The 20035-nt window shown below is 40.8% G+C and overlaps 1 protein-coding gene across 16 annotated transcripts in view; it reads left to right on the top strand.

Annotated features, from left to right (window-relative positions):
- PTPRK (protein tyrosine phosphatase receptor type K) overlaps positions 1-20035 on the top strand; it is a 603062-nt gene that overhangs the window by 121958 nt on the left and 461069 nt on the right. For all 16 annotated transcript variants that reach the window (XM_038395504.2, XM_043510931.1, XM_043510923.1 and 13 more), the window contains exon 2: positions 18401-18523. In XM_038395504.2, coding sequence (XP_038251432.1) covers positions 18401-18523 — 123 coding nt within the window. The remainder of the gene's footprint in view (positions 1-18400; positions 18524-20035) is intronic.

The raw sequence follows: 20035 nt of genomic DNA, 5'->3' as shown, positions 1-20035 counted from the left end.
AAGATCAAACTAAGAAGTTATGAACTTGTTTCTGCTTGATTTTCAGTGATACTAACTGAATACATTTTATTTTGTGTGCCATGTGAATTTTACTACCATGAAATAAATAGGTTGTTGCTGCAAAGAAGGGAAATTTTAGTAGTAGTTAGGGTGGCCATTTCTGGAATGATTAGAAACCTGTCTTTCCCCAAGTGCTGTTATTTCATAATATTTTTGTTAATTAAACACTGTCAACTTCAAAATTTTAAATGCCTCAGGTTAATGTAGGTTATTTCATGTATTTTTATTAGGTAGACTTTAACATAAGTCATTAGATTTTTATGTTAAAATTGTCTTAATGGCAGTTGATAGAAAATTCTAATTGGATAACTGCTTATTCTGCTTTGATATCATTGTGTTGTAAAACACACTGGTAACAAGAAAAAAAAATTAAATGCCTTTAGAAGACTGAAACATCCTGTGTTTTGAGGCTGCTGAGATAGCTGTAGATTAATGTGGAACGTGGTGGTTTTAAAAACAGATGCATATATCCTGGATATATGACAAGTAGAAGGCCTGGCACATCACCTTTATCCCCCAGGTGCTCCAAACACATCAATCAGTGAGGGAGGAAAAATTAAATTTTCACAAGATTTTTGTGTCATCCTGGAGCAGTATAATTTTGTCCTGGGCTTTTACCATGAAGCCTTCCAGTCTGACAGATTTAAAGCTAGTCATTATGCTTTTATAGTAGATGGTAGAGGAAAATAAAAACACATTCTTGAATAAAAAGCAGATTGTTCCAAACAGTCCTATGGACTTGATGAGAAAAGTGTTTCATACCTGAAGTCCTCTCCATACCCATCAGTCTTGGGGAAACATGACAAGCAAGAAACAATATAAGCAAGAAATTGTGATGGACAAAGTTGACTTCTTGACTGTAGTACAATTGTTCTTCCATTCTTGCAGTACTCCTTGTCTCTGTGATTTGCTGTGTTTTAGGGATGAATTAGTGTGTTCAAAACAAGCTGTGAAAATGTATATGAATATTTAAGACACTACTGGAAGTGCTTGGTGGGAGGGAAAGGGAATAAATATATCCTGACATATTACCAGATATACAAGTAGACTCTTTGACCAATGAGAAATGCAACAATCCCATAGAAATTAATTGTCAAGATGTCTTTGTGACACTGCACCCCATATTGTTCATAGTAACAGTATTACGATATGATTATAGCATAATTATGATGTATTTTATGAAAGAGAAGTCATGTGAGGTGTCATTGGAAAAGTTATAATTTGCTAAATATGATTATCCTGTTTTGTATGCATGTGTCATTTTTGTATCTGAAGTTATGAATATTGACTGTATCTGTGTTTCAAATAGGCCATTAGGAAAAATAATAGGCCTTAGGAGAAGCTTATCCTCCACCTGGTGAGCCTTCCTGAGAACACTACACACAGCCTCTAAGAAATGACTGTGATGACTCTACAAGGCCATGTGTCCAGGCCACACAATGCTGGACTCCATCTTGAGATGTCAGTATTTTTCCACAAACTAGTTCAGGAACCAAGCTTTGAAACAAAGGGTTCCTGCCATATGCTAACACTATATAAATCAGGGAGTGACATCATTTGTGGTTCTTCACTCCCCACACAAGATGACTCCTGGAAACACCTGAGAAACAAAGACTGAACTGGGGAAGTGCTGGACCCAAGCTAAAGGGATTTCTAGCTTGTGTATGAAAAACCTGGGGATTCCAAGCTGTAAAGCAAGTATAGCTTGCCCCTTAAGAATCTGCAAGCTGCTTGTATTGTTTCTCAGGGTGAGAAATCACTGTTTGGCATCACTTATAATCACTTAAAAGCTATCTTTGTAGTTAATAAACTGTTTGTTTTTTCTTTTTTAATCTAAACCAGTGAGTTTGACTGGAGTGCTTGGGGATAGTCTCTGCTTGGTTATCACAAGTGTGCATTGCTCTCTTCACATTGAGGGAGAGGTGAACTGGATATTAAACCCATATACTGGCCAGACTTGACCAGGGCAGGACAGTATTGCTTTGGGGTCCTATGCTAGGAAGCTGGTGGTTGGAGAGCTTGCATATAACTGCAACTGGGTGGCCTGTGTGAATGCTGATGAAAGTGAAGGCTGGAGGGCTTTTCAGCTTGTCATAACAGTACAGTGTGAGAGGGAGCCCAGGCTGGTGGGTCAGAGGGTTCAGCAGTACACACATTCCAGGTGGCACCCCAGGGGGAACCCATCAGTTTTATTGCTGCTTTTGAAATGGATGCTTTAAAAAAGGAAAAGATGAGGAATATGATGTTTAACATTGTTGATTCTGAGAACTTTCTCACGCCCATATTTCTATAGCCATTTATTATAAAACTTTTCTACCACTGGCTTCTGCTATGAGGTTCTGTAAATCTGATGCCAAAGCAATGTACCTGTTGTGACTTCTGGCAAATATCTTATCTATTTTGTTACTACAGGGTGACTTCACAATAAGCATCTGAAGAAGTGAGGTTTTTACACACGAAAGCTTATGCTCAAATAAATCTGTTAGTCTTTAAGGTGTCACCGGACTCCTTGTTGTTTTCACAATAAGCGTTTCCTACAAGATATAAGTTATTCCACCTAGGGGTTGGGTTTTTGTCTTTGGTTTGCTTTTACTGAATGTTATGGAATCAGATTGAATACAACCTAAGCTACACTTCTGCTTCATACGTGACTTGGATTTAGAACCAATCAATGCTCTATTTAGAAAGATGGAAAAGTCTCATCATTCTATTCCTTCAGAATACATAGTCTTGTGATGACACAAAATACATCAAAGTAAATGTATTTATCTCTTCAGCAAACCATTTTACTAGCTGACATCTAATTTTGTATCCATACAATAGTTTCACAAGCTTTGGAATTGGGTTAGCACAGTTGTCTTTGGATTATACCCTCAATAACCATGGGATTGCACTAGGGTGACCAGGTGTCCAGTTTTCGACCGGAACACCTGGTCAAAAAGGGACCCTGGCAATTCTGGTCAGCACCGCCCACCAGGCCATTAAAGGTCTGGTCAGCGGTGCTGAGGTGCTAAGGCAAGTTAGTCCCTACCTGCCTGGCACCACACTGTGCCCTGTAAGCTGCCAGCAGGTCTGGCTTCTAGGCGGTGGGGACACGGGGCTCCACGCACTGTCCCCATCCCGACCATCAGCTCTGCACTCCCATTGGCTGGGTGGTGCCTGAGAGCGAGAGCAGCATGCGGCATCTCCTGCTCCCCTGCCCAGCTTACTAGCGCTGGACCTGCTAGCTGCTTCCTGGGTGCGTACAATGCCAGAACGCTCACCCCTTCCCAAAACCCAATCCCCTGCCTCAACCTGCAGCCCCTCCCACATTCCAAATCCCTCAGCCACAGCCTGGAGCCCCCTCCTGCATCCCAACCCCCCCCCCCCCCCGCTCCACCCTAGAGCCCGCATCTCCTCAAAGCCAGTCACTGCCCAGTGAAAGTGCGTGGTGGTGGGGGAGAGTAAGCCATTAAGGGAGGGGGAATTTAGTGAGCAGGGGCAGGGCCTCAGGAAGGGGTGAGGCTAGGGTGTTCCTTTTTCTGCAATTAGAAAGTTGGCAACCCAAGATTGCACAGGTCTAACTATAAGTTACAGGTATAAGTTGACCTTCTGAATTTATACTTGTGGTGATACATAGGAATATGAAAACTTGTGTGACTTTAAGATTCCAGGTTAAATTAGCAGGTAGTTTATATTTTTATATATAAAATATATTACTTGACACATTTGATCTGAAAATCATTAAGACCTTACGTGTGAAATCCCACCACGCCTCTTTCAGTTACTTTTCAATAGAGCCACACTTCAAAAGCATTTTATTGTTCAGAACATCGATACCTTACTTGATCTATTTTGGAATAAAGAAAAGGAGTACTTGTGGCATCTTAGAGACTAACAAATTTATTTGACTGAAAGCTTTCGTGAGCTACAGCTCACTTCATCGGATGCCACAAGTACTCCTTTTCTTTTTGTGAATACAGACTAACACGGCTGCTACTCTGAAACCTGTTGTTTTGGAAAAGTGAAACAAATGTGACCACTTCAAAGGGAACTATTTCTTGATAGAGATGACTGTAACTAGAAGGTTTGAATAATTTGACCTGTACTCCATTTGGACTGGCCATTCAATCTTGAGCTCAGTTTTACAGTCATGGAAAATTATCCTTTTGTGCCACATTTATTTTGATTGTGCTTATAAAATGAGATAGCTTCTACAAAAATGGCAGAATTATTAAATTCCTATTTTCTTTTCTAGACATGATGCAATTCTCTCAGAACTTTCTCATACTCTGAAAACTGTTTGTATTAAATGCTCCAGCATCCTTTGTAGCAGTGGGCAATAAAAGTCCAATCTGGTTTTATATTTTTATTTACATAAAATATTTATAGTTTGATACAATGGCATATGTGGCTGTACGGTCTCTTTTTTTTTTTTTTTGAATATGGAACCAAGGCTTGGATATATTAAAATGCATTTTTTTTTCTTTAAGATGAAAAAAAAATCTCACTTTTCTGAGAGCTCTTTTCATACATAGAAATGTCTTGTTTCTTTTCTGTCTGACCTATGGCAGAAGCAGCTGCAGAAATAAACCAGTGGGTCTGAAGTGGGTGGAGTAGATTAGATGTTCTTGTGCCTTGTGGCACATGAGACAGCCTAGTGTTTCCACTTCTGTCATGCGAGTGCCACCTTACTTCATTATAGTCCGTTTCCATGACAGCAACATCCTTCTCAATTTTTGTAGGTTATCTGTTGTCTTCCTCTTTTTTCATCTTCCATCAAGTAGTATCCTGTCAAAGGCTTGTCTAGAAATAGTTTTTGACCTCTGTACAACATGTTTAAAGCATTTCAGCCTCCTTTTTTGAATTATTGTTTCTACAGTCTGTTGGCCAGTCCTTTGTATCACGTCAATGTTGGTGTCTGCTGGAAGGATAAAGTAACTTAAGTATTTTCCGCTAGCATCTCTAATGGAATATATTCAACATTCCTGTTGTGGGCTGCTAACATTTGCCAAGTTTCAGAAGCATATAAAAATGTGGGTATCATAGTAACAGAGTATAACTTTATCTTGGTTCTTGTGTGAATCTCCATATTTTTCCAAATATATCCTGGTCTCAGAAAAGCTCCACTTGCCTTCCCAGTTCTTGCTTCCACCTTGGTCATCAGCACTGATTGTGCTTCTATGATGTGCAGACTCGTTAACCACGTAGTATTCTTCACTATCAAACAGGTACATGCCATCATTGCTGACTCCTCTTCAATTATCATGACTTTCATTTTCTTTTGGCTGATCCTTAGTCCTACTTTGGCAGCCTCATGTATAACATTGATAGTGGTATTTTTCATGGCATCGTCATGTGTGTCCAACAGAAAAATGTCATTTGCAAAGTCAAGATCTTGAACTTTTCCCTCTACTCCACATAATTCCTGTTTCTTCTTTTCTTTGCATCACGTGATCTATCACAATGCAGAAAAGGGGTGATCAGTATGCAACCCTTCTGTACTTAGGTGATTGTAGCAAACCAGTTGGTCTCTCCACTGTCTATACTCACACAGCATTTTGAATCTTTCTGCAGCATCTTGATCAGTGAAACTACCTTTCTAAGCCCATATTATTGTAAATCATCCATAGTGATTGTCTATGAATATATTCGCAAAAAGAAAAGGAGTACTTGTGGCACCTTAGAGACTAACAAATTTATTAGAGCATAAGCTTTCGTGAGCTACAGCTCACTTCATCGGATGCATTTGGTGGAAAAAACAGAGGAGAGATTCCACCAAATGCATCCGATGAAGTGAGCTGTAGCTCACGAAAGCTTATGCTCTAATAAATTTGTTAGTCTCTAAGGTGCCACAAGTACTCCTTTTCTTTTTGCGAATACAGACTAACACGGCTGCTACTCTGAAACCTATGAATATATTGAATCAGGAGGTATGGGCCTATGGTTGGGAGTCCAGCTAACTACCTGTCCATGTAAGAAGAAGAAGAAAAAATAAAAGTAAGAGTCTATTTCAGTTACGCAGTTAGAAGGAAATCATGGCCTTTCAGAATCACTGAGTCAATAATAGATGAGTTTGCATGGAAATGTGTGTTGGAAGAACAGGCTGACCCAGAGGTGGATTTGAGAAGATAGGCTTCTTTATTGTGGTACTTGTTCCCCTGGACCCAATTGTCCAGTAAGCACTGAATTAATTACAGTACACTCCTTTTGATTAGGTTAATATGTACACGCCTACATCTGTTAAAATAACCCAAAAACCCTTATTAAGTAATAAACACCCACTGTTAGTAAACCCACCTCTATCTATTGCTCATAGCATTACACACACTTTTACCTTGAATATATGTCTTTGCAAGAATTTACTGCCATAAATCTCCCTGGCCAGCAATCCTCAGAGGAGGGAGGAAAGGGCCGTAAGCCAGGGCTTGTTTATATAGCTGGGAAGGGAAGGGAAGAGGAGATAACAATGCTTCACCCAAAAGGAATCCTTTAGCTCCCCACATTTCTTATGCAGCTGCAACACTTATCAATTCTTACAAGCAACAGGGAAGGGCAAAATATGGCAACTTATTTATTAAACAAAAAACTAGTCTTACTCCTTTGTCCCCTAATGACATGTCATCACACTAGCAGCTTCCCAGGTCTTTACTTAACCCATACGTATCCCAACAATGTGAAGATGGTGGATCAAAACCATGAGGGAGTTCATTTCCTGATACAAGAGGTCCTAACAGTTAAAATCAAAAGTACAGTTTGGTGCTGGAATGTGAGAGCTATGTTTTACACTGGGAAACTGAGCATGTAGTTAAAGAAATGACTTGGTTCAGTATTAATATTTTAGGAATGAGCAACATGAGATCAGCTGGATGCTGAAGATTCCATGTAAACAATATCACAGTACTCTATTGAAGAATGCAAGATGACATTCACACAGAGGAAGTTTGACACACAGCCAACATAACTTGTACAGGAATAGGAAGCAGTCAACTCACGAATTATAAAAGCACGTTTCATTACAAATCATGCCAAAATAACACTTATCCAGTGTTACACACATACCAACAATCATGAGAAGCAAGCAAAAGATGCATTCTACACTAAGTTGCAAGATGTATTAAACCAGGTTTCTGCTAATGGTGTTGGTCTGCTTATGAGTTGTATGAATGCCCAACTTCGTAATGACAACCTTAGATGCAAACATTTCATGGGTAAAAAAGGAATTTGAGGGGTGTATCGATAAAGGTGAAAGATTCATTGAATTGTGCAGCATGTATAACGTGCATGGGGCGGGGGGCACTTTTCCTCATTGTAGGGAAACACAAACTAACACAGAAGCCAAATGATGGAATTACTGAGAAACAATTGGACTACATTTCCATAAATAGACAGTGAAGAAGATTGCTGCTGCATACACAATCTTTTACAAGTACTGATGTAGGAAGTGACCATTATCTTGTCATTGAATAGTTAGCTTGTCTTTTTAGCTTTATTCTAACAAGAAAAGAGAGATGGTATTTGATGTGAAGAAACTCACCGATGAAACCAGAGCTCACTTTAGAGATGTCACAACTTCCTACCAGACAACTTCACTTGGACCAAGAGGATCAAGGAACAAAGTGTGGTTACAACCCCATACGTGGAAATTGAGAAAAGAGCCTTTAAAGCGAAGGAAGCTCAAAAGAGACGGTATGAAAAACAATTCATGCTGCATTAGGAGTATGTAGAGAGAGGCAAAAGTTTACTTTGGAAAGATAAGAGATAATGACTTGACCAAAAAAATGAGAAAAGCCGAAGAACCTTCTGTGAGAGGCAGCTCTAAGAAACTGTTTCAGTTGTGTAAGCAGTTGTCGTCAAAGTTTCCGAGTCAGTGGTATCATAAAAGTGAAATATGGAAGATTAATAGTGGAAGTAGAATAAAAGGAATGATGGTGAGAACATTTTAATTAAGTACTCCACCAACCAGAGCCAACAGTTCCTCCTGATGGAGGTGAAGAATTAAACTGCTAGAAATTTCAGAAGCAGAAATAGAGAAAGCAATTAAGCAGCTAAAAAAATAGCAAAGCTCCTGGTCAAGATAAGATCATGGCTGAACTGCTTAAATCTGGTGAGGATGTGATAGTGCATGTGGTACATAAACTTTGTAATATGGTTTGAGAGTGAGAGAACTCTGCCTTGACAATTGGAAGAAGGGTGTGATCTGTAAATTACTGAAGAAAAGCAGCCAACTGTTTTTTGATAACAGGCAAGAAATAACATTACTTTCAATACTCAGAAAAGTGTTCTGCAGTATATTATTGAATAGAATCATATTGGTCATGGAAAAACTGAAATGAGCAAGCAGGCTTTAGACCAAAAAGATCTTTACCTTGAGATGATGTAGATTGGGTTCCTATAAGGGAAATTAGTCTTGAACTTAATAGATGTCACCTAAGTTTTTGACTGCATTCATTGAGTAGCTGTGGAAGGTACTGCAACCATATGGGCTTCCTAGAAAGATAGGGTGGAGTAGAGTACTATGGGAATCTGTCATATAATAAGAAAAGAAGGACTTGTGGAACCTTAGAGACTAACAAATTTATTTGAGCATAAGCTTTCGTGAGCTACAGCTCACTTCATTAGATGCATTCAGTGGAAAATACAGTGGGTAGATTTATATACACACACACAGAGAACATGAAACAATGGGTGTTACCATACACACTGTAAGGAGAGTGATCAGGTAAGGTGAGCTATTACCAGCAGGAAAGCTGCAGGGGGGGGGACGGACCTTTTGTAATGATCAAGGTGGGCCATTTCCAGCAGTTGACAAGAATGTCTGAGGAACAGCGGGGGGGAGGGGGGGATAAACATGGAGAAATAGTTTTACTTTGTGTAATGACCCATCCACTCCCAGTCTTTATTCAAGCCTAAGTTAATTGTATCCAGTTTGCAAATTAATTCCAATTCAGCAGTCTCTCGTTGGAGTCTGTATGCCAACATTTTTATGGCTGACTTAGAACAACGCTTCCTCAGCTCTTGTCCCCTAATGCCCCTACTCTACTTTCACTACATTGATGACATCTTCATCATCTGGAACCATGGAAAAGAAGCCCTTGAGGAATTCCACCATGATTTCAACAATTTCCATCCCACCATCAACCTCAGCCTGGACCAGTCCACACAAGAGATCCACTTCCTGGACACTACGGTGCTAATAAGCGATGGTCACATAAACACCACCCTATACCGGAAACCTACTGACTGCTATTCCTACCTACATGCCTCCAGCTTTCATCCAGACCGCACCACACAATCCATTGTCTACAGCCAAGCTCTATGATATAACCGCATTTGCTCCAACCCCTCAGACAAACACCTACAAGATCTCTATCAAGCATTCTTACAACTACAATACCCACCTGGTGAAGTGAAGAACCAGACTGACAGAGCCAGAAGAGTACCCAGAAGTCACCTACTCCAGGACAGGCCCAACAAAGAAAATAACAGAATGCCACTAGCCATCACCTTCAGCCCCCAACTAAAACCTCTCCAACGCATCATCAAGGATCTACAACCTATCCTGAAGGACGACCCATCACTCTCACAAATCTCGGGAGACAGGCCAGTCCTTGCTTACAGACAGCCCCCCAACCTGAAGCAAATATTCACCAGCAACCACACACCATACAACAGAACCACTAATCTAGGAACAGGTTTCAGAGTAGCAGCCGTGTTAGTCTGTATTCGCAAAAACAAAAGGAGTACTTGTGGCACCTTTAGAGACTAACAAATTTATTTGAGCATAAGCTTTCATGAGCTACAGCTCACTTCATAGGATGCATCCGATGAAGTGAGCTATAGCTCACAAAAGCTTATGCTCAGATAAATTTGTTAGTCTCTAAGGTGCCACAAGTACTCCTTTTGTTTTAACCTAGGAACCTATCCTTGCAACAAAGCCCATTGCCAACTCTGTCCACATATCTATTCAGGGGACACCATCATAGGGCCTAATCACATCAGCCACACTATCAAAGGCTCGTTCACCTGCACATCTACCAATGTGATATATGCCATATCACATATATGCCTCTGCCATGTATATTGGCCAAACCGGACAGTCTCTACGTAAAAGAATGAATGGACACAAATCAGACGTCAAGAATTATAACATTCAAAAAACAAGTCGGAGAACACTTCAATTTGGTCTTCTTTGGTCACTCAATAACAGACCAAAAAGTGGCAATTCTTCAACAAAGAAACTTCAAAAACAGACTCCAAGGAGAGACTGCTGAATTGGAATTAATTTGGAAACTGGATACAATTAACTTAGGCTTGAATAAAGACTGGGAGTGGATGGGTCATTTCACAAAGTAAAACTATTTCCCCATGTTTATTCCCCCCCCCCCTGCTGTTCCTCAGACGTTTTTGTCAACTGCTGGAAATGGCCCACTATGATTATGACTACAAAAGGTTTTTTCTCCCCCGCTCTCCTGCTGGTAATAGCTCACCTTACCTGATCACTCTCCTTACAGTGTGTATGGTAACACCTATTGTTTCATGTTCTCTGTGTGTGTATATAAATCTACCCACTGTATTTTCCACTGAATGCATCCAATGAAGTGAGCTGTAGCTCATGAAAGCTTATGCTCAAATAAATATGTTGGTCTCTAAGGTGCCACAAGTCCTCCTTTTCTTTTTGCGGATACAGACTAACACGGCTGCTACTCTGAAACCTGTCATATAATAGATATTCTGAAATGCGAGTTTGAGTGGCTTTCAAAGTGAACTAAATGGAGTATAAATATGTCTTCAAACTGGAATTTTCTTTCAATAAATCTACTCTGCAGATTCCACTAATATATATATTAATCTCCCCCTAAGGATCATGGGCTGAAAGACTCATAAATTATGAATGAAACTCGTTGGCTACATTATACCATAGAGTGATAAGGTTGCTGCACAATATATTCATTTCTTTGTCTGCTTATTATCTGTTTATATGCCATAACCTGTTCCAGTAACTGGTTGCTAGCTGCAAATAAGACAGTCATGAAACACATCAAGAAAGTTCAACAGAAACTTGATCACAACTTTTAAAGTTCTGATTTCCTTTTAACTATTAGTCTATCTTCTCTGTCTCTAAATCATATTTATAGGAGATCTGCAAATTGGAGTATAAAATGCCATTAAGTTTAGTATAACTTTCTCGTGTCCCAATAACATGGTTAAGATGGGCATCCTGCATAATAGAGCTTAATATATTTGTCTAACCTTTCCTTATAACTTATACATAAGGTTCCCCATTTTTTATAAATGAGAACTGGACATGCAGTGGATGAAGCTCCAGTGAAGACAGTCTGAGCCAACAGTTCTCTTTGGATTTCAACTATTTTCTTTTTTAAATTCTAGCTAAAGTTAGTAATGAAAATATTTACATGCCTTTTTTTCCCTTTAGCTTCAATGAATAGTTGATTTGTTAGGTTTCTGTGGGATGTAAATATTCCACTGCAATGATTGCTTCTGAAACACTAAGTATCAATGGGTAGCCGTGTTAGTCTGTATCCACAAAAACAATGAGGACTCTGGTGGCACCTTAAAGACTAACAGATTTGTTTGGACATAAGCTTTCGTGGGTAAAAAACCCACTTCAAATGCATGGAGTGAAAATTACAAATACAAGCATAAATTTATATTGGCACATAAAGAGATGGGAGTTACCTTACAAGTGGAGAACCAATGATGGACAATTCAGTCAGGGTGGATGTGGTCCATTCCCAATAATTGATGAGGAGGTATCAATACCAAGAGAAGGAAAATTGTTTTTGTAGTGAGCCAGCCACTCCCAGTCCCTATTCAAGCCCAAACTGATGGTGTTACCCCAGGTAGATGGAAAGATGTTTTAAAAGCCATGAAGAATTGTGTCCTGCTTGACATACTCTATTATTTCAGTCTAGGAATCCTTACTGGTTTCTAAAGTAATGGGCATGGTCTTAATACATCATAGTAGCAGCCAAGGTTGGGGGAGTCAGAGGCACGCTCTCTTCCTCAGTCCCTCTGGTCATTTGGAATGCATCTCCATCTTGGCTCATTATGCTAATTAAATATTTACATAACAGTAATGCTCAAAGACCTTCATTAGGAATTGGGACTCCCTTGTGCTATATGCTATGCGAACAGAAAAGTAGAGAAATATCCTATCTCAAACAATTTGCAGTCCAAGCCAGCTAGCATAAGTTATCATTGTCGCTGTCTGTGTCTTGATCCTATGTACCTTTTTAGAAATCCAGTAAGTACACATATATCTTATTAGAAATCCAGAATAGGCCTGGTTGGTAGATGTAGATGGTTCTAATGATCTCTGAGTACAAGTGCTATGTGTCTCTGAAGTGCCTAGGACTTGAGTAGAGGCATTGGAACTAACACTCATAGTTCATCCCTGGCCTCAGTATGGGTGAGTTGATTCAGACGCAGGGTAATAATGGGTTTCAGAGTAGCAGCCATGTTAGTCTGTATTCGCAAAAAGAGAAGGAGTATTTGTGGCACCTTGGAGACTAACAAATTTATTTGAGCATAAGCTTTCGTGAGCTACAGCTCACTTCATCGGATGCATTCAGTGGAAAATACAGTGGGTAGATTTATATACACACAGAGAACATGAAACAATGGGTTTTATCATACACACTGTAAGGAGAGTGATCACTTAAGATGAGCTATTACCAGCAGGAAGCAGGGGGGGAAGGAGGAAAACCGTTTGTGGTGATCACGATGAGTGAATTGTGACACATACCTCTGCAGCAATGGAAGGAATGTGATAGCTTTAGGCTATTGGAGATCAATAGATAGTGTTGTACCCTGAACACACAGCTCTGTTGCTAATCCATGGAGCCAGTAGAGAACTGGCTGATCACGTCATTTGTTGTCCTGTTTGTTTTCAGCTGCTAAATCACATGAAAAGAAAGTAGGAATATGTTAAATATTTCTACTTTTCTGTGCAAGCAGTTGCTGTTACCAGAAATGGGTAGAGAAGTGATTTGTGTTACTGAATTGGAAGATGGTGGTCCACACTGTGGGGAAAGTTGAGAGCCCCATGCCTATAGCACACTTTTCACTTAGATTAGCAGTTGTGTTGGAATGGGTTTAAATGTATCAATATACACCTCTACCCTAATACAACGCTACACGATATAACACTTATTCAGATGTAACGTGGTAAATCAGCGCTCCGGGGGGGGGGGGGGGCGAGACTGCCACTCCGGTGGATCAAAGCAAGTTCGATATAACGCGGTTTCACCTATAATGCGGTAAGCTTTTTTGGCTCCCGAGAACAGCGTTATATCGGGGTAAAGGTGTATCTTATCAATGACTATAGTGTTCCACAACTGAGGGCTTCCTTGTCATCCTTCACCACACCCTCAAGTAGACTACCTGTTATTTCATCACAATGTTTTAGACAGGTAGGTCTTTTAGTTTCTATAGTTACTTTAATAGTGTCTAAGTGCTTGATTAATAAACAGAGAGGGGCAGATCTCTGTTTGTAGTGTCTTGGCCATACTTTAGGTCGAAGGTCTCAAACACGCGGCCCGCGGGGCTATTTCCTGCGGCCTGCCAAGGAGCCCGCCCCCCGGCCTACCTCCAGGCCGGGGTGGGCAAACTACAACTCGCGGGCCAATGTGGCCCATGGGATTGCTCCCCACGAGCTCCGCGCTGCTCCCTGAAGCAGGTGGCACAATGTCCCTGCAGCCCGGGGGAAGGGGGAAGCCAGGGCACAGGGCTCTGTGCGCTGCCTTGCCTTGCCTTGCGGCCCAGGGGGTGGGGGAGGGCAGAGGGCTCTGTGCATTGCCATAGCCGCCAAGCAGTGCCTCCCGCATCTCCCATTGGCCGGGAACGGGGAACCGCAGCCAATGGGAGCTTCGGGGGAGGTACCTGGAGGAGCAGGAAGGCAGCGCACGGAGCCCTGTGCCCTTGCTCCCCCTCCCCCGGACCACAGGGACATGGTTCCGGCCGCTTTCCGGAGCGGAGTGGCTCGGGGGTTAGGGGCCAGGGTAAGCAAGCAGGGAGCCTGCGATGGCCCCGATGCGCGCCGCTGCCACCCCAGACCCTGCACCCCAACTCCCTGCCCTGAACTCCTGCTGCACCCTGCACCCCAATCCCATGCTCTGAGCCCCCTGCCACATCCTGCACCCTGACCCCCTGCTGCACTCCATACCCCAACCCCCTGCCCTGAGCCCCCTGCCGCACCCCTCACCCTTCCTGCCCCCTGGGGGCAGAGTTGGGGTGGGGACTTCAGGGAAAGGGTTGGAATGAGGGCAGGGAAGGGGTGGGAAGAGGCGGGGCTGGGGGCAGTGAGGGGGGGCGGTGTCAGTGATGCGGTCCTCGGACCAATGCACTAGTCCTCATGCGGCCCTCGTGGTCATTTGAGTTTGAGACCCGTGCTTTAGGTCTTAGAATGTGACCTGCAGGAACAGGGGAATAATATCTACTTTACCTTATGGTGGTGATATAATGCATTATTGTATATGTGCACTTGACTTCTACTTTGCTTTCCTCTGAAACATGTATTGGTCACTATTAGACGCAGCATATGAGCTAAGATGGAGCTTTTCCCCTTTTGGTATGGCAGCTCTTATATAAAGTGGATTTTGTAGCAGGTTGATAATCCATTCTGATAACTTTTCTTTCATTTGTATATGATAAATGTGTACGTACTGGCTTTGCTGATGCTGCAGTGATGTGCAAAAATGACACAGTCTGTATTATTTGTGTATTGAGACACTTGTTATTGCTAATCAGAATCCTGATATCTAAAATTAATAGCGGGTCTGAAGGACCGCAATTAAGATCATTCATCTTCCAAATGAGTCAATGTGATATCCATTGGTAGCTTAAATTTATATACCGAGGGCACATAAACCATTAAAAAGGGTAATGGGTGCCCTCAAGGCATGTGCTTCAAAGCCGTACGTCATTTTGGTGCTGTGACAGTAGACGATGATAACTTAGCTTTAAGGGAAGCTGCTATTCATTTATCAATTAAATGTCTATGGAAATGTTCTTTTTTGCTGTAGAATGATCACAGCAGTCTATTGGAAGTTAAATCAAAGGATAAGATTTGTTTTAAGACTTTATGGTATCATGAGATGCTAATTAGAAAGCTTTCTTGTTGGTAATAGGACACTGGAGAAGAACTTTAAAAGGTATTAATGTTTCTTTAGAGAGACAAGGTGGGTGACATAATATTTTTTTATTGGACCAACTTTTGTTGGTGAGAGAAATAAGTGTTCAAGCTTACACAGAGCGCTTCTTCAGGTCCAGTAAAAGATATTACCTCACCCACTTTTCTCTCTAATATTCTGGGACCAATGTGGCTACAATAACACTTCATACAATTAGTGTTTCTTTGACACAAAAACATTTTTCCTTTTGTGCTTTGCCATCTCTCACAGTGACACAGGCATAGCAATCAACTCGGTGCAGAATATCAAATTTTACTTTGTTTTTTTTGTTGGTGTGTGCATATTGTCAAAGTGATGCATGAAAAGCGTAATATATCTATAAGGTTTCACTCAGATGGAAATGGAGCTGAATTCAGATTTGTGGAAAAGGCAGTCCAACCTGTCAGACAAGGGAATGAATTCCAGTTTAGGTTGCCAGTAGATGATGTCTTCTTACTGCATTTTATCTACCTCATTGGTGCTGTCCATACTGGGTGCAACAGTATTTAGTATATGTTGGCACAAGCAGAGTCCTAGCATGATTTTATTGACAGATATAGAAAGGAATTTTTGTGGGGATTAGGGGGTGTCAGGTTGGCTAAACTGTGTGATAGACCAAAACTCTTGTTAACTGCCTACTCGGATATTATGGTTTTATAATGTGAGTCCAACAGACAATTCTTAAGATTCCAGGAAGACTGTTTTCCCTTGTTAAAACAAACCCTTTGCGAACATGGTTGTCACTAGCATGGTGATGGTCCTAGTGTGGATAAGACTAATGTCCAGGAAGATGTGTGAATGTAAGGAAGGTATGACATAACAAATACAACTAGTAGAGATTTTTGTGTGGATAATATCAGCTACAAACCAACCAATGTCTTGAAATGTATTTGTTGTTTGCAAGGAATTTTGAGACTCTAGGTGTTTGCAAAGTGCTCTCTTAAATGAGTCGTCGTTCTTGTATAGCTCATCATCTACATTGTGTAGTATTGTTTCCACTCACTTGTTAGCTGACTGACACTTTTTAAACAAAAACATAACAGGTAGAACAGAAGGAAGCCTTGCAACCCGGGGTAGGGATTGGGTTGAAAGCTTTTTCTATCAAAACTGTTTTAAGTGGAAAATTGATTTTGCCTAAACACAAATATTTTTGCCAAAAGTGTTTGCTTTCTGTGGGAAAATCTTTGCTTTTCATCAAACTCTCCAGCTAAAAATTTTCACTGGTGGGCCAAAAACATTGGATTTTTCAGTTTTTCTGATGAAAAGTCAAGTTTCCTGCAGGAAGCTCCACCCCCTCTCCCAATTTTTTTTTCCCCCCAACCAGCTCTACTCCTAGGCTATATTGGTGTTGCACATACAGTAGTAGTGAGGTTGGTTTTCACTCCTTTCTTCCTTCAGGAAAAATAAACACAAAAAAACAAGCACATGAGAGGATGCCATTGAGATGGAATGGAAACGACACATTTTTCAGATAATCCTGAATTTACCATAAACGGAAACAGAGTTTTGAATTCACAGCATCAGGTCCCATTTTCAGTATTGTATGTGAAATTCTTAACACAGACTCTGTGGCCTGTTAGATATTGCCTTTAGTTTATTTTTTAACAGCAGGGATTTGTATTTGCAACAGTAAGAATAGTTAATCATACCAATGTACTGACTCAGGCTACATCTAAACAGGGATAAACAACCCATGGCTGGCCCAGGTTCAGCTGACTCAGGCTCACGGGGCTTGGGCTCTGGGGCTGAAAAATCATTGGGAAGATGCTCGGGACCCTGGGAGGGCGGAGGGACCCAGAGCTCAGGCTCCAGCCTGAGCCTGAACAGCTACACAGTGATTTTTAGCCAGGCAGCCTGAGTCAGCTGACCTGGGCTAGCTGTGACTGCTTTATCGCTGTGTAGACATATACCCTCAGAAGCCAATGAGGCAGGTCTGATGAATTCACCCCTTAAATACCTCCAACTTATTTTCAACTGCCAGATACTTTTATAACCTTCTTCCTACGTCCCTATGGCTTCTCTTAATGGATTATAAGCTTCTTTCAGCATAAGGATGGTCATGCACTGTGTTTACAGTCTCACTATTTCTTGAAGATAATCAAAGATTATCTGTCCTGATCTTGCCTCCCATTTTCAAAACGAAGCAGCAAATCCAAGGATTGTGTACCATGGATGGAGATAACAGCTGCTTCAGAACTACATGCGTGGCATCTGTTGTTCCTATTGTGAAAAAGACTTCTTCTCCCCTGAAGTCTCTTTCATCCTCTGCTCTTTCTTGTGACTCCATCTTTCATCTCTCCTCTCATCTTCCTCTCTCGTCTTTCCTCTTTCTTACCCCATTCTCACCTTTTTCACCTTTATCTTCATAAGTGAAGGACAAGATTTGAAAACGTGTTAAACAGGACCATTACCAAACAGTAGATTTTTATCATGCTGCAAACTTTTTTTTTTTTTTAAACCCTCCCTTCCTGCTCCTTCCCTTTGTCCCTGCCCCTCACAATTCCTGTTGTTCTGGTGATGGGCACTGGATAAAGATTTTGGATCCATTATTTATGACCCTGAAAAAGAGCCTTCAAGTTGTGTTTTGTTAGGCTGGGTTGGTTAATAAAGTAAGAGCGTTAAATCCACTTCGAAGAAATCAAAATATTATTTCAATTCTCAGTGACTGTAATTTATACTGTCAGAGTGCCTTCTCTTTCCTCTGCTCTTTCCTTTCCCTCTGCGTGAGCTCCATCGATACATTTTATTCACTGGTTGGACTGAGTAGGCTGTCAGTGTATCAAGGAAGTTGTTGATTGCACCTTTACTGTTAGCCTTGTTCATTGCTTTGTATTTTTTCCCCCTCGGTCTAGATAACATGTCACTTTTTATGCAAACACTGAATCAGGTTCTACTTTGACACAGCTCAGTCTGTGATTTCCTGTTCCTGTAGAATGAGCTGTTGGGGGAATTTGGCTGTGGGAAGCAGAGAAAATTTAAAGAGAATAACATTGATGGATGAGAGACTTGAGATTTTTAGCTCTGCACGTAAAAGCTTGTGAACTATGTCGTGGACTGTGTGGCACATATGCCTAGAAGGAACACCTCTGTTTGAATTTGAAAGGATTTTTGTTTTAAATAAATGTAGAATTTGTAACTAATGAAATGTCTGGTTTTCTTTCTTTCAGGGGGATGCACTTTTGATGATGGCCTGGGGCCCTGTGATTACCATCAAGACTTATATGATGACTTTGATTGGGTGCATGTCAGTGCTCAAGAGCCTCACTATTTGCCACCTGAGATGCCTCAAGGTGAGAGCCACAGTGGTGATGGTACAAGTTGAAGAGAAGGATTTGTGGCTTGCGTTACTTTGTTGTGTTGAGAATTTTGAAGTTTCCTTAAAATGAGGTTACAGTCCTTGAACTTCCCTTAAAACTTGATAACACACAAGCCTGCTTTAGACAAAAATAATAGGTAGATCTTTTAAGTGCTGGTCATGATTTTAGCTGTGTGGACTCCTGATTGTTCTAAAGAGCATTGCACAGCCAGAACCCATGGAAGCACTTTGCAAATATACCCCTTCAAATGTCAATAAATCTGTTTGTTCAGTCTTCCTTTTAAATACACACAAGAACTTAACCAGCTTCTGCTAACTCTGTCTTATTCAAAAGAAACATAACAAAATTTTACATTTTAAATGACATCTGATATATTTAGACTGAATCATTAGATAATATTGAAAGGTGAGAAAAAGATGCTTGGAGAAAACTGACTGCTCATCTGGGGATAATCAGAAAGGTGATATTTCCATTGTTAATTACTTTTGAGGACAGGTAATGAATAACTGAAGAGGTACAGTGTAGATGACCTTGTGTGCTCACCTTTGATGAACCGCTTAATCGGTGCTTCCCAGACAGGATGATATGCAAAGAAAATGAAAGCGTTTGAAATTTAACTACATTTTCCAATTAATAGGACATTAAGTAATTAATCATGCAGAGGAGGAGAAAAGGTCATTGCCACTCTATTTGTAGTTAACATAGCTTTCCATTTAGGCATGTGGGGAAAAGAAGGAACCTTGCCATTTGAAAGCAACATAACCCTTTTACCATTTCTTCCCCCTTCATTTATTGCTTGTTATGTGTTAATGGTTGTTAGAGAGTATATGTAATTTTTACCCCTGTAACTAGTGGCTAGCTAGGCATCTGCTGTTTCACTATGGGTGCATGTTACCATGCCCAAATCTTGTTAAATAGGCTGATGTGTTGAGCAAGTTCCATAGCTGATTTAACAAAATGTGTGATGATGATGCATATTTGCATATAGGAGGGGTAGAAGTTAGTTCTTAAAACAACATTCACTGCTGATGGTGTTTTTGTTAGTGTCCGAAGTAGTCCCAAAGAACAAGGCTTGAAGTCAGTTGCCTATTCTCAGGTTCATGTTGTACGATTGCAAATATTTAGCCTTTTAAAATGGTGTGGAATTATATTACTCATAATATGTGTTCATATGGCAGTTTAAATTGCTAGGTTTTGAGAGTCTGAATGACAAGATAGCTCTTGTGTCTCCCTAAATAACATTTCATCCATGCAATTTTCAACAAGTTTGACTCTTTGCTCCCTAACCTGACACCTGTTCTGTTCAGTTTCGTGACAGACCAATTCACTCACTGCATTCCCATTGTGTGGAGTGTAGTTTCCTGTCCAAATGTCATATAAGCTTTACAAGTATTTTTTTCCCCCACTTAAACATGTTAAAACCCCCTTTATTTAATCAAATGATCAGGTCTTTGCACAATGAAGGGTGAGGGTTGTATCACAAAA

The sequence above is a fragment of the Dermochelys coriacea genome, chromosome 3 (assembly GCF_009764565.3).
Source record: "Dermochelys coriacea isolate rDerCor1 chromosome 3, rDerCor1.pri.v4, whole genome shotgun sequence".
Classification (NCBI taxonomy): Eukaryota; Metazoa; Chordata; order Testudines; family Dermochelyidae; genus Dermochelys; species Dermochelys coriacea.
The sequence above is the reverse complement of the archived record's forward strand: the minus strand, read 5'-3'. Positions and strand labels throughout refer to the sequence as shown.